The 13104-nt window shown below is 48.1% G+C and overlaps 1 protein-coding gene across 1 annotated transcript in view; it reads left to right on the top strand.

Moving 5' to 3' along the window:
* The window catches only part of hk1 (hexokinase 1), a 62736-nt gene extending 56390 nt beyond the window's left edge, over positions 1-6346 (top strand). The window contains exons 16-18 of the mRNA XM_055647305.1: positions 440-595; positions 3235-3468; positions 5404-6346. Of these exons, the coding sequence (XP_055503280.1) occupies positions 440-595; positions 3235-3468; positions 5404-5545 (532 nt within the window). The 3' untranslated portion in view covers positions 5546-6346. The remainder of the gene's footprint in view (positions 1-439; positions 596-3234; positions 3469-5403) is intronic.
* The last annotated feature ends 6758 nt before the right edge of the window (positions 6347-13104 follow it).

The raw sequence follows: 13104 nt of genomic DNA, 5'->3' as shown, positions 1-13104 counted from the left end.
TCTGTGCGGTTCCTGGAGGTTGCAGGTGGTTGCCGGAGGTTGCAGGTAGTGGAAGCAGGTAGGGAGACTGACAAAAACCTCCGGGAACCGCACGGAAACCTTGGGTGTGGCTCAAAGTCTCCAGGGGTTTCCGTTCAGGTTTCCTAAGTGGGACAGGGGTATTAGGCAGCATCTCTACCGCTGTGCCTCCGGCAGCTCGTTCGTGTAAAATTCACCCTTTGTGTAAAAAAAAAGTTGCCCCTTGGGTTCCTATTAAATCTTCCGCAACCCTCACCTTAAACCCATGTCCTCTGGTTCTTGATTCCCCTACTCTGGGTAAAACGTCGGGATAGTCCCGGCCTCAACTACCCCCTCTGGCAGGTGCTACTCTGACCGGGATGCTTTGGTTGAACGCGTTGCTGAAAGGCTGAAACGTTTTGCTGTCTCTGCCCTTGATCAGGTACGAGAAAATGATCAGCGGGATGTACCTGGGAGAGATCGTGAGGAACGTGGTCATTGACTTCACCAGGCGGGGATTCCTGTTCCGGGGGCAAATCTCAGAGCGACTGAAGACAAGGAGCATCTTTGAAACAAAGTTTCTGTCTCAGATTGAAAGGTAAGTTGTCGACTTTCTTGAGGCTGGAGAATCTCAGCGGGACAGGCAGCAGCTCCGGGGCCAAAAAAGGAACAGGTGACGTTTCGGGTCGAGACACCTTCCTCCGACCGAGAGTCGGGGCAGAGGGGAACTAAAGTTTTTCAAGAGGTGCAAAGAACAAATTAATGTCGGGACTTTCATATGAAGAAAGACTGGATAGACTCGGTTTGTACTCGCTAGAATTTAGAAGATTGAGGGGGGATCTTATAGAAACTTACAAAATTCTTAAGGGGTTGGACAGGCTAGATGCAGGAAGATTGTTCCCGATGTTGGGGAAGTCCTAAACAAGGGGGTCACAGTTTAAGGATAAGGGGGAAATCTTTTAGGACCGAGATGAGGAAAACATTTTTCACACAGAGAGTGGTGAATCTCTGGAATTCTCTGCCACAGAAGGCAGTTGAGGCCAGTTCATTGGCTGTATTTAAGAGGGAGTTAGATGTGGCCCTTGCGGCTAAAGGGATCAGGGGGTATGGAGAGAAGGCAGGTACAGGATACTGAGTTGGATGATCAGCCATGATCATATTAAATGGCGGCGCAGGCTCGAAGGGCCGAATGGCCTACTCCTGCACCTATTTTCTATGTTTCTATGAATGAAGGGTGTGTAGGAAGGACTGCAGATGCTGGTTTAAACCGTAGATAAGACACAAAATGCTGGCTGGCGTAACTCAGCGGGACAGGCAGCATCTCTGGAGAGAAGGAATGGGTTGAGACCCTTCTTCAGGCGGGTCCCTTAGCGAAGGGCACACAAAAGGACAAATTAAAGCCAGCAATGATGATACGGGAATGGTGGAGACCACAATGGTCCATTGTTGGCTGGGGAGAGGTGATAACAAGTGGATACAAACAGTTATACGCAGCGGGACGATAGTGAAACCTGCAGGATGACATGAGCACCGGGCCTGTACTCGCTGGAGTTTAGATGAATGAGGGGACACCTCATTGAAACGTACAGAATAGTGAAAGGCTTGGATAGAGTGGATGTGGAGAGGATGGTTCCACTAATGGGAGAGTCTAGGACTAGAGGTCATAGCCTCAGAATTAAAGGATGTTCTTTTAGGATAAAATTTATTTAGTCAGCGGGTGGTGAAGCTGTGTAATTCATCGCCACAGAAGGCTGTGGAGGCCAAGTCAGTTCAATTCTTGAACTCAGATAGATTCTTGATTAGTACGGGTGTCAGTTATGGGGATCAGGCAGGATAATGGGGTTAGAATGGGGAGATAGATCAGCCATGATTGAATGACGGAGTAGATGTGATGGGCCGAATGGCCTGATTATACTCCTATCACTAATGACCTTATGACAAGGGCCGGAGAGAGAGGGATTGCAAGGGTTACATGAAGTTAGAGAAGTCAATGTTCATACCACTGGGTTGGAAGCTGCACAAGCGAAATATGAGGCGCTGTTCCTCCAATTTGCGTTTGTCCTCACCCTGACAGTGGAGGTGGCCTTGGACAGAAAGGCCAGTGTGGGAATGGGAGGGGGGGGAGGGGGGGGGTTAAAGGGTTTGGCAACCGGGAAGATCTCGTCGGCCAAAGATAAGAGACAGAAAGCTGGAGTAACACAGCGGGACGGGCAGCGTGTCTGGAGAAAAGGAACGGGTGACGTTTCCGGGTCGAGACCCTTCAGACTGATGTCAGGGGAGAGGGAGATCCATGGATGAGGAAAGGCGGGCTGAGAGAAGATGTTCAGGCTTCATTGAGGAGTAGGCCGTCAAGTTTGGCTCTGCTGAGGTTGGTTGTCACCCTTGCCCCCCCCCCCCCCCCCGGCCGACAAATGATAAGGCTGAATTATGTTAAAAATATAAGAAAATATTAAATGGATTCCTGGGCCAGCTTATATATTTAGTCTCAAATCAGGCTTTTCTCCAGTAGGTTAATACAGAAAGGCGACTCTAGGCTTGCCTCAGGTTGCTGTGTATTGACATAATGAATGACTATAATATTTGTCTACCATTTGACTAGAGAGGAAGCCCAGATTGATTCCACTAAAGGGCATTGACAAATGGCCTGTGCCTTGAATGTGTAAGATATCTTGTGCCACATGTCCGATGCCTTTGTTATGACGCATCCTGTAGCATCCTGTGTATTCTCTGTACCTCTGACCATGACTAATGTTTGTGGAATGTGCTAAGGTGATGGTAAAACACTATATGATACGATAGAATTATGTTGTTCAGAGAAGTGGACTGAGGACAGCCAAGTGTGTGTGCATTCGGCACACAAAAATGCTGGAGAAACTCAGCGGGTGCAGCAGCATCTATGGAGCGAAGGAACTAGGCAACGTTTCAGGACAAAACCCTTCTTCAGACTGATCGGGGGTGGGGTGGGGGGGGGGGAAGAAAGGAAAAAGGAGGAAGAGGAGTGTCTGGGTAAGGATGTGGTCGTAGAGTTGGAGGGCAGGGGGGAATCACAGAGAGGGGGCAGTTAGAGAGGAGGTTCTTAAACTGTCTCCGGAGAGAGGGAGGAGAACTTCTTCAAAGTAGGCATACCTGGAGGAGATTTTGCAGAGGAGTAGAGTTTTGAACCGGTCGACCAAGCGTTTGCGAGTTGTCTGTTTATTAAGATTGTTTGATTGTTATAAAAAATAACTTTCTTGGCAGTGACCGCCTGGCCCTGCTCCAGGTGCGAGCCATCCTCCAGAACCTGGGCCTGGACAGCACGTGCGATGACAGTATCATCGTCAAGGAGGTGTGCGGCGCGGTCTCCAGGAGGGCCGGCCAGCTGTGCGGGGCCGGAATGGCCGCCGTGGTGGACAAGATACGGGAGAACCGGGGCTTGGACCGCCTGGCCATCACCGTCGGAGTGGATGGAACCCTCTACAAACTGCACCCTCAGTAAGTGTCGTTGAGCCTCGCAGCATGGAAACAGCCCCTTCGGCCCAACTTGCCCACACCAGCCATCTACACTAGTGTCCCATCTACACTTGAGGGACAGAAGTTTAGGGGTAATATGAGGGGGAACGTCTTTACTCAGAGAGTGGTAGCGGTGTGGAATGAGCTTCCAGTGTAAGTGGTGGAGGCAGGTTCATTGGTATCATTAAAAAATAAATTGGATAGGAATGTGGAGGAGAAGGGAAGGGAGGGTTATGGTATGAGTTCAGGAAGGGTGGACTAAGGGGAAAAAAAAATTGTTGTTCGGCACGGACTTGTAGGGCCGAGATGGCCTGTTTCCGTGCTGTAATTGTTATATGGTTATATGGTTACACTAGGCCCACCTGCCTGCATTTGGCCTATATCCCTCCAAACCTGTCCCATCCACCTAAGCATTTCTTCAACGATGGAGCAGCACCTGCCTCAACTACCTCCTCTGGCAGCCTGTTCCATACACTGCACCATTTTTGTGTAAAAATAAGTACCCCAACAGGTTCCTATCAATTCTTTCCCCCCCCCTCACATAGAAACATAGAAATTAGCTGCAAGAGTAGGCCATTCGGCCCTTTTGAGCCAGCACCACTATTCAATATGGTCATGACTGATCATCCAGAATCACTGCCCCGTTCCTGCCTTCTTCCGATACCCCTTGATTCCGTTAGCCCTAAGGGCCATATCTAACTCTCTCTTGAAAACATCCAGTGAATTGGCCTCCGCTGCCTTCTGTGGCAGAGAATTGCACAGATCCACTGTTAACTCTGGCTGAAAAAGTTTTTCCTCTTCTCAGTCTTAAATAGCCTCCCTCTTATTCTTAAACGGTGATCCCCTGGTTCTGGGCTCCCTCCCCCCAACATGGGGGATGTTTTTCCTGCTTGGTAGAAGATGGCAGCTCAGGACCGCTCTCTAGTTGTTGATGGGATGAGAAGTAACTGTCCCTGAATGTGGAGCTGTGCGTTTCCACGCTTTGACCACCCTCCGACTGAAGATCTCCCCCCTCTCCCCTCCTCACCTCCTTATAACCATATAACAATTACAGCACGGAAACAGGCCATCCCGGCCCTTCCAAGTCCGTGCCGAACACTTATTTTCCCCTAGTCCCATCTACCTGCACTCAGACCATAACCCTCCATTCCTTTCCCGTCCATATACATATCCAATTTATTTTTAAATGATAAAATCGAACCTGCCTCCACCACTTCCACTGGAAGCTCATTCCACGCAGCTACCACTCTCTGAGTAAAGAAGTTCCCCCTCATGTTACCCCTAAACTTTTGTCCCTTAATTCTCAAGTCATGTCCTCTTGTTTGGATCTTCCCTACTCTCAATGGGAAAAACTTATCCACGTCAACTCTGTCTATCCCTCTCGTCATTTTAAAGACCTCTATCAAGTCCCCCCTTAACCTTCTGCGCTCCAAAGAATAAAGCCCTAACTTGTTCAACCTTTCTCTGTAACTTAGTTGCTGAAACCCAGGCAACATTCGAGTAAATCTCCTCTGTACTCTCTCTGTTTTGTTGACATCCTTCCTATAATTAGACGACCAAAATTGTACACCATACTCCAGAATTGGCCTCACCAATGCCTTGTACAATTTTAAACATTACATCCCAACTTCTATACTCAATGCTCTGATTTATAAAGCCAGCACACCAAAAGCTTTCTTTACCACCCTATCTACATGATATTCCACCTTCAGGGAACTGTGCACATTTATTCCTAGATCCCTCTGTTCAACTGCATTCCTCAACTCACTACCATTTGCCATGAACGTCATATTTTGATTTGTCCTGCCAAGATGTAGCACCTCACACTTATCAGCATTAAACTCCATCTGCCATCTTTCAGCCCGCTCTACCAAATGCCTTGTACAATTTTAACATCCTTGTTTCTCCCCCCTGCAGCTTTTCAAAGATCATGCATGAGACGGTGCGGGAACTGGCTCCAAACTGCGACGTGACGTTCCTGTTGTCGGAAGACGGCAGCGGAAAGGGGGCGGCCCTCATCACCGCGGTGGCGTGCAGGCTCCGCGAATCCGCCGCGTAGGATCCCAGCGCGGTCGATCGGCCGGCCTGTCGGCACTCACACCCGCGGCAGGGGGGAGCGCTGGAGTGCGGTGTAACCAAACACACACACCCCCCCCCCCCATCCCCACCCCATCCCCACCCCTACCCCCGGCCCCCTTTCTTATCGAAACTACTACGGCTTGGTCACCAGAGTTGATGCATTTTACACGCGTGTGTCGTTCACTTTTGCAAAGACAACCCGCTTGAAGCAAAAGGTAGTGACTACACCTGTTACCCTGAAGCTGCTATATTTACGAGAGTCCTGAGTCACTTTGACCACCGTGGTCAGTATCAACTATTAATTTTAATCTCACCGTAGCTTTTAAAATGTCTGTGTTCTTTGATTTTTTTGGTTTTGTCCCTGAAGGGCATGGAAGGTTTAAACTGGAATGTAGTTCCATGCTCGCCTCTCTGTTGTACGGGATTATCATGCGACGTTCGGAATAACGGAGGGATTCTGCTTCACTGTTAGTGTCTCCCATGTAATATTTTGTGCAGTGCCGTCACAAATCTTCATTAAAGGCTTATCTATGTGTGTTTGATAACTTAAAAGTTCACCTGAGAATTGCGAGCTGTTGTGACGAGCCGAGATGAGTCTTCGGGAAACTTAGGTGAGTGTTGTGTTCCTCCTTTGTGTCCACCCTGTCTAGGTGTGTGTGTGAGTCCACATTGATGAAGATGCATGCCTTACTGATGTAGGCCCTTTAATTTTATACACTCTGTTCGAGGCACTCTGTTTTAAAGTGAAATTGTGAATACATTAAAGTTACTCTGTTGTGCATCATTGGGAAGCCTGATTTCTTTTGGAGTTTTATTTGTCGTTGTTTTTGTTTTATAAACAGAGAAAATAGGTGCAGGAGTAGGCCATTCGGCCCTTCGAGCCAGCACCGCCATTCAATATGATTATGATCACCTATTTCCTTCGCTCCGTAGATGCTGCCTCGCCCGCTGAGTTTCTCCAGCATTTTTGTCCACGTTCGATTTTTTTTTTCAGCATCTGCAGTTCTTTCTTAAACAATATCTCAAACAGGAAGCAAAGAGTAGGAGTAAACGGGTCCTTTTCACAATGGCAGGCAGTGACTAGTGGGGTACCGCAAGGCTCAGTGCTGGGACCCCAGCTATTTACAATATATATTAATGATCTGGATGAGGGAATTGAAGGCAATATCTCCAAGTTTGCGGATGACACTAAGCTGAGGGGCAGTGTTAGCTGTGAGGAGGATGCTAGGAGACTGCAAGGTGACTTGGATAGGCTGGGTGAGTGGGCAAATGTTTGGCAGATGCAGTATAATGTGGATAAATGTGAGGTTATCCATTTTGGTGGCAAAAACGGGGAAAGCAGACTATTATCTAAATGGTGGCCGATTGGAAAGGGGAAGATGCAGCGAGACCTATGTGTCATGGTACACCAGTCATTGAAGGTAGGCATGCAGGTGCAGCAGGCAGTAAAGAAAGCGAATGGTATGTTAGCTTTCATTGCAAAAGGATTTGAGTATAGGAGCAGGGAGGTTCTACTGCAGTTGTACAGGGTCTTGGTGAGACCACACCTGGAGTATTGCGTACAGTTTTGGTCTCCAAATCTGAGGAAGGACATTATTGCCATAGAGGGAGTGCAGAGACGGTTCACCAGACTGATTCCTGGGATGTCAGGACTGTCTTATGAAGAAAGACTGGATAGACTTGGTTTATACTCTCTAGAATTTAGAAGATTGAGAGGGGATCTTATAGAAACTTACAAAATTCTTAAGGGGTTGGACAGGCTAGATGCAGGAAGATTGTTCCCGATGTTAGGGAAGCCCAGGACAAGGGGTCACAGCTTAAGGATAAGGGGGAAATCCTTTAAAAACCGAGGTGAGAAGAACTTTTTTCACACAGAGAGTGGTGAATCTCTGGAACTCTCTGCCACAGAGGGTAGTTGAGGCCAGTTTGTTGGCTATATTTAAGAGGGAGTTAGATGTGGCCCTTGTGGCTAAGGGGATCAGGGGGTATGGAGAGAAGGCAGGTACGGGATACTGAGTTGGATGATCAGCCATGATCATATTGAATGGCGGTGCAGGCTCGAAGGGCCGAATGGCCTACTCCTGCACCTAATCTCTATGTCTATGTTTCTATGTAATATGATTATGGCTGATCATTCAAAATCAGTACACCGTTCCTGCTTTCTCCCCATATCCCTTGATTGCGTTAGCCTGGAACGCTCTATCTAACTTTCCCTTGAAAACATCCAGTGAATTGTCCACCACAGCCTTCCTTTGGACATACAGCGCGGAAACAGGCCCCTCAGCCCACCGAGACTACACCGACCAGCGATCCCCGCACATTAACTCCACCCCACACACACACCATGAGGCATACAATTCAATGTTCCGTTTCCATTCATAAGACAACAAAACCCTCTCTCAAGTGTCCAGTATGTTATATCAGAGGGTGATCGTACGGCTGTTGTCTGTACGGAGCTCGCATTGGTGCCACTGTGTTGTGTTGTGTCGTGGACTTTCTGTGTTTGTGCTTTTTTTTAAATTCTATTTTATTTTTTTAATATGTTTTAATATTTATTTTTATGATACTGACTGTAAAGGGAAATTCATTTTGTCTCTAATTGAGACAATGACAATAAATTTGAATATAATACAACACACACGGGACCATTCACATTTACATTTCTCTGGAGTTTGTACGTTCTCCACATGACCAGGGACAGGAGGGACTCGACCCAAAACGTCACCCATTCCTTTGCTCCACAGATGCTGCCTGTCCCGCTGAGTAACTCCAGCATTTTGTGTCTAATCTTCACGTGCAAACCAGCATCTGCAGTTCCTTCCCACACACTCCTTGTGACCTGTGTAGGGTTTACACTTACAACCAAGCCAATTCGTCTACAAATCTGCACAACTTTGGAGCGTGGGAGGAAACCGAAGATCTCGGAGAAAACCCACGCGGGTCACGGGGAGAACGTACAAACTCGGTATAGCCAAGCCACCCGTGGCCAGGATCGAACCCGGGTCTCTGGCACTGTGAGGCAGCAACTCTACCGCCGCGCTACCCTAGTATGGGGTAACATTTTACAAGTTTGGTCACAAAACATCGTCGAGGTTTTAGTTTAGTTTCGACATACAGCGTGGAAGCAGGCCCTTCGGCTCACACTGGTTCTGTCCGACACACCAGGGACATTTCTCTACACACTGGAAGCCCAAAAGCCTACAAACCTGCACGACTTTGGAATGTGGGAGGAAACCGTAGTACCCGGAAAAAAACGCCACAAAGACACGGGGAGAACATGCGAGCTCCGTACAGACAACAGCCGTACGATCGCCCTCTGATATAACATACTGGACACTTGAGAGAGGGATTTGTTGTCTTATGAATGGAAACGGAACATTGAATTGTATGCCTCGTGGTCACCTCCCCCTCAGCTAACGATGTACCATTCGACATTGTTTTTAATTGTATTGTATTCAATTTATTGTCATTATCTCATATTAGAGACAAAGAACGAACTGCAGATTTTAAGAAGGAACTGCAGATGCTGGAAAATCAAAGGTACACGAAAATGCCGGAGAAACTCAGCGGGTGCAGCAACATCTATGGAGCGGACTCCCGGTATGAAGAAGGGTCTCGACCCGAAACATAACCCATTCCTTCCCCCCAGAGACGATGCCTGTCCCGCTGAGTTGCTCCAGCATTTTGTGTCTAACCTCGCGTGTAAACCAGCATCTGCAGTTCCTTCCGCCACAATAAAATTCTTCTGTGCAGCAGGGTAACAGAACATGTACACACTGCACTCAGTAGATCGCATAATAAACAAAACCAAACAAGTTATATTTCAAAAAATATCCGTGCAAAACAAAACACAACAAAAGCCCAAACTCTAGTCAAACCAAGGTAGTTCGTAGTACAGATGGTGTTCGTAGTGTTCAATAGAAACAGAAAATAGGTACAGGAGTAGGCCATTCGGCCCTTCGAGCCTGCACCGCCATTCAATATGATCATGGCTGATCATCCAAAATCAGTACCCCGTTCCTGCTTTCTCCCCATATCCCTTGATTCCGTTAGCCCAAAGAGCTAAATCTAACTCTCTTGAAAACATCGAGTGAATCGTCCACCACTGCCCTCTGTGGCAGAGAATTCCACAGATTCACAACTTTCTGGGTCTAAAATGTTTTTCCTCTTCTCAGTCCTAAATGGCCCACCCGTTATTAATATTCTTAAACCAAGACCCCCTGGTTCTGGGCACCCCCGGCATCGGGAACATGTTTACTGCTGGGAAGTTGCCAGATGGTTGTTGGGAAGAAGCTGTCCCTCCGATCCTTAGATCCCTTCGATGGTGGGGAGGTCAGTGCCCGTAATGGTCTCGGCTGATACCAGTAGTAGTTTTAAGTAGTTTTTAGTTTAGTTTAGTGTGGAGATACAGAGTGGAAATAGGCCCTTCGGCCAACTGAGTCCGCACCGACCAGCGATCCCCGCACATCAACACAAGCCTCCACACACTACGGACAATTTACACTAATGCCCCCTGTCCCACTTAGGAAACCTAAACGGAAACCTCTGGAGACTTTGCGCCCCACCCAAGGTTCCCGTGCGGTTCCCGGAGGTTGCAGGTGGTTGCCGGAGGTTGCAGGTAGGGAGACGGACAAAAACCTCCAGGAACCGCACGGAAACCTTGGGGGTGGGGCGCAAAGTCTCCAGAGGTTTCCGTTCAGATTCAGATTCAATTTTAATTGTCATTATCAGTGTACAGTACAGAGACAATGAAATGCATTTAGCATCTCCCTTGAAGAGCGACATAGCAAACGATTTGAATAAATAATAATAAGTGTCCGGGGGGGGGGGGGGGGGGGGGTGGTTGGCAGTCACCGAGGTACGTTGTTGAGTAGAGTGACAGCCGCCGGAAAGAAGCTGTTCCTCGACCTGCTGGTTCGGCAACGGAGAGACCTGTAGCGCCTCCCGGATGGTAGGAGGGTAAACAGTCCATGGTTGGGGTGAGAGCAGTCCTTGGCGATGCTGAGCGCCCTCCGCAGACAGCGCTTGCTTTGGACAGACTCAATGGAGGGGAGCGTGGAACCGGTGATGCGTTGGGCACTTCAGGTTTCCTAAGTGGGACAGGGGCATTATACCAAGTATACAAAGCCAAGCCGATTAGCCTACAAACCTGCATCGCAAACCAAGCCGATTAACGTACAAACTCTGTACAGACAGCACCCAAAGTCGGGATCGAACCACGGGTCTCTGGCGCTGTAAGGCAGCAACTCTATCGCTGCGCCACCGGCTCAAGGGATGAATTTCTCAGTTAACCTGGGAAAGGAACCTGTACTGAGCAGACCTGAGGCACAATATCTTCTGTTTATTAAGTCAACGGTGGTGCAGCGGTAGAGTTGCTGCCTTACAGCTTCTCAATGTTTTCCATGTTTCTATGTTTTTTTTACACCCATCCCACAGCCAACAATGGAGCATTGTGGGCTCCCCTTTCCTTGATCATTGTTAATTTTTTGCATATCTTTCATACATTTGTTTGAAATCTCACCATCTATATCCATTTACCCTGACTAGTCTCAAGAAGGGCCTCGACCCGAAACGTCGCCTATTCATTTTTCTCCAGAGATGCTGCCTGACCTGCTGAGTTACACCAGCTTCTTGTGTCTATCCAAAATTACTCTTAGAAACATAGAAACATAGAAAATAGGTGCAGGAGCCTTCGAGCCTGCACCGCCATTCAATATGATCATGGCTGATCATCCAACTCAGTATCCTGTACCTGCCTTCTCTCCATACCCCCTGATCCCTTTAGCCACAAGGGCCACATCTAACTCCCTCTTAAATATAGCCAATGAACTGGCCTCAACCTTCTGTGGCAGAGAGTTCCAGAGATTTACTACTCTCTGTGTGAAAAATGTTTTTCTCATCTCAGTCCGAAAGGATTTCCCCTTTATCCTTAAACTGTGACCCCTTGTCCTGGACTTCCCCAACATCGGGAACAATCTTCCTGCATCTAGCCTGTCCAACCCCTTAAGAATTTTGTAAGTGTAAGATCCCCCCTCAATCTTCTAATGTAGTGCTAGTCCCAGCTTCAACGGCCTCCTCCGGCAGCTTGCTCCATACACCCACCACCCTAGGTGTGAAAAGGTTACCCCTCTGATTCCTACTAAATCTGTTCCCCTTCACCTTGAACCCATGTCCTCCAGTCCTCGATTCCCCCCCATGTTTATTAATGTGTGCCTTCAGCATTAGAGTCTGTGAACCTTCAGGAGTTGATGACCTTTCAGTGGAATAGTTGACTTTCAATGGCTTTACTCTGCAATCAAAAACACAGTACACTCCACCATATCAGCAAAGAAAAACATTTACCTTTCATTTCACGGCTTTTAAGTAGAAGGTCCAAGGGTGCGTTATCTTTCCCCCCCATTAATGCTGAGTTAATCTGCCTTTGTTTATTGAACCAGCTGATTATGAGGTTGGATGGAAGCAACCAGCACACATTGAGTAAGTGGGCTGCATTGTAACAAACGAGCAGAACGTTGACTTTATCAAGGGCCTGTCCCATTTGGCGATTTTTTTCCCGGCGTCATATCAGTGTCGCCGAAAGATTTTGAACATGAGGCGACAAAAAAAAAAACCGCGACTCTTGGAAAAAACACCGCGTGTGAATATGTCGTCATGGCTAGTCACCGCCGCACCACGCCACTAAGTTTTCGGTAACCTGGTACGTCGGTCAACGATGGCGACAGTCGCCGAAAAAATCGCCAAGTAGGACAGGCCCTTGAGGCAGCATTTGGAATATTGCGAGCTGTCTTGGGCCCCTGAGCCGAGCTGGTGCTGGAGGGGGTACCGAGGCAGTTCACGAGGATGATCACAGGGATGATTGGGTTATTGTATTAAGAGCATTTTGATGGCTCTGGGTCTGGGCCTATAATTTGCAAATTGAACTGGTAGCAAGAAAGGCAAACGCAATGCTCGCATTTATTTGGAGGAGGTTAGAATGTAAAAGCAGGGATGTAATGCTGAGGTTTTATACGGAAGGCACTGGCCACACTACATATGGAGCATTGTGAGCGGTCCTCGGCCCCATAGGCATTGGAGACATTGGAGAGGGTCCACATTCGTTTTACATGAATGATCCCAGGAATGATTGGATTAACATACGATGAGCGTTTGATGGCCCTGGGCCTGTACTCGCTGGAGCTTAGAAGAATGAGGGGGGGGACCTCATTGAAACTTACCGAATAGTGTGGATGGACCTAGATAGAGTGGATGTGGAGAGGATGTTTCCACTAGTGGGAGAGTCTAAGCCCAGAGGCCGCAGCCTCAGGATGAAAGGACGTACCTTTAGGAAGATGAGGAGGAATTTCTTCAGTGGTGGGTTTGTGGAATTCATTGCCACAGAAGACTGTGGAGGCCAATGGATACTTTTACGGCAGAGATTGATTCTTGATTAGTCCGGGGGTCGGGGGTTACGGGGAGAGGGCAGGAGAATGGGGTTGAGGAGGGAGAGATAGATCAGCCATGATTGAATGGCGGAGTAGACTAGATGGGCCGAATGGCCTA

Source organism: Leucoraja erinacea, chromosome 15, assembly GCF_028641065.1.
Source record: "Leucoraja erinacea ecotype New England chromosome 15, Leri_hhj_1, whole genome shotgun sequence".
Classification (NCBI taxonomy): Eukaryota; Metazoa; Chordata; class Chondrichthyes; order Rajiformes; family Rajidae; genus Leucoraja; species Leucoraja erinaceus.
Note: the sequence above shows the minus strand (reverse complement) of the source record. Positions and strands in the feature narration are given on the sequence as shown.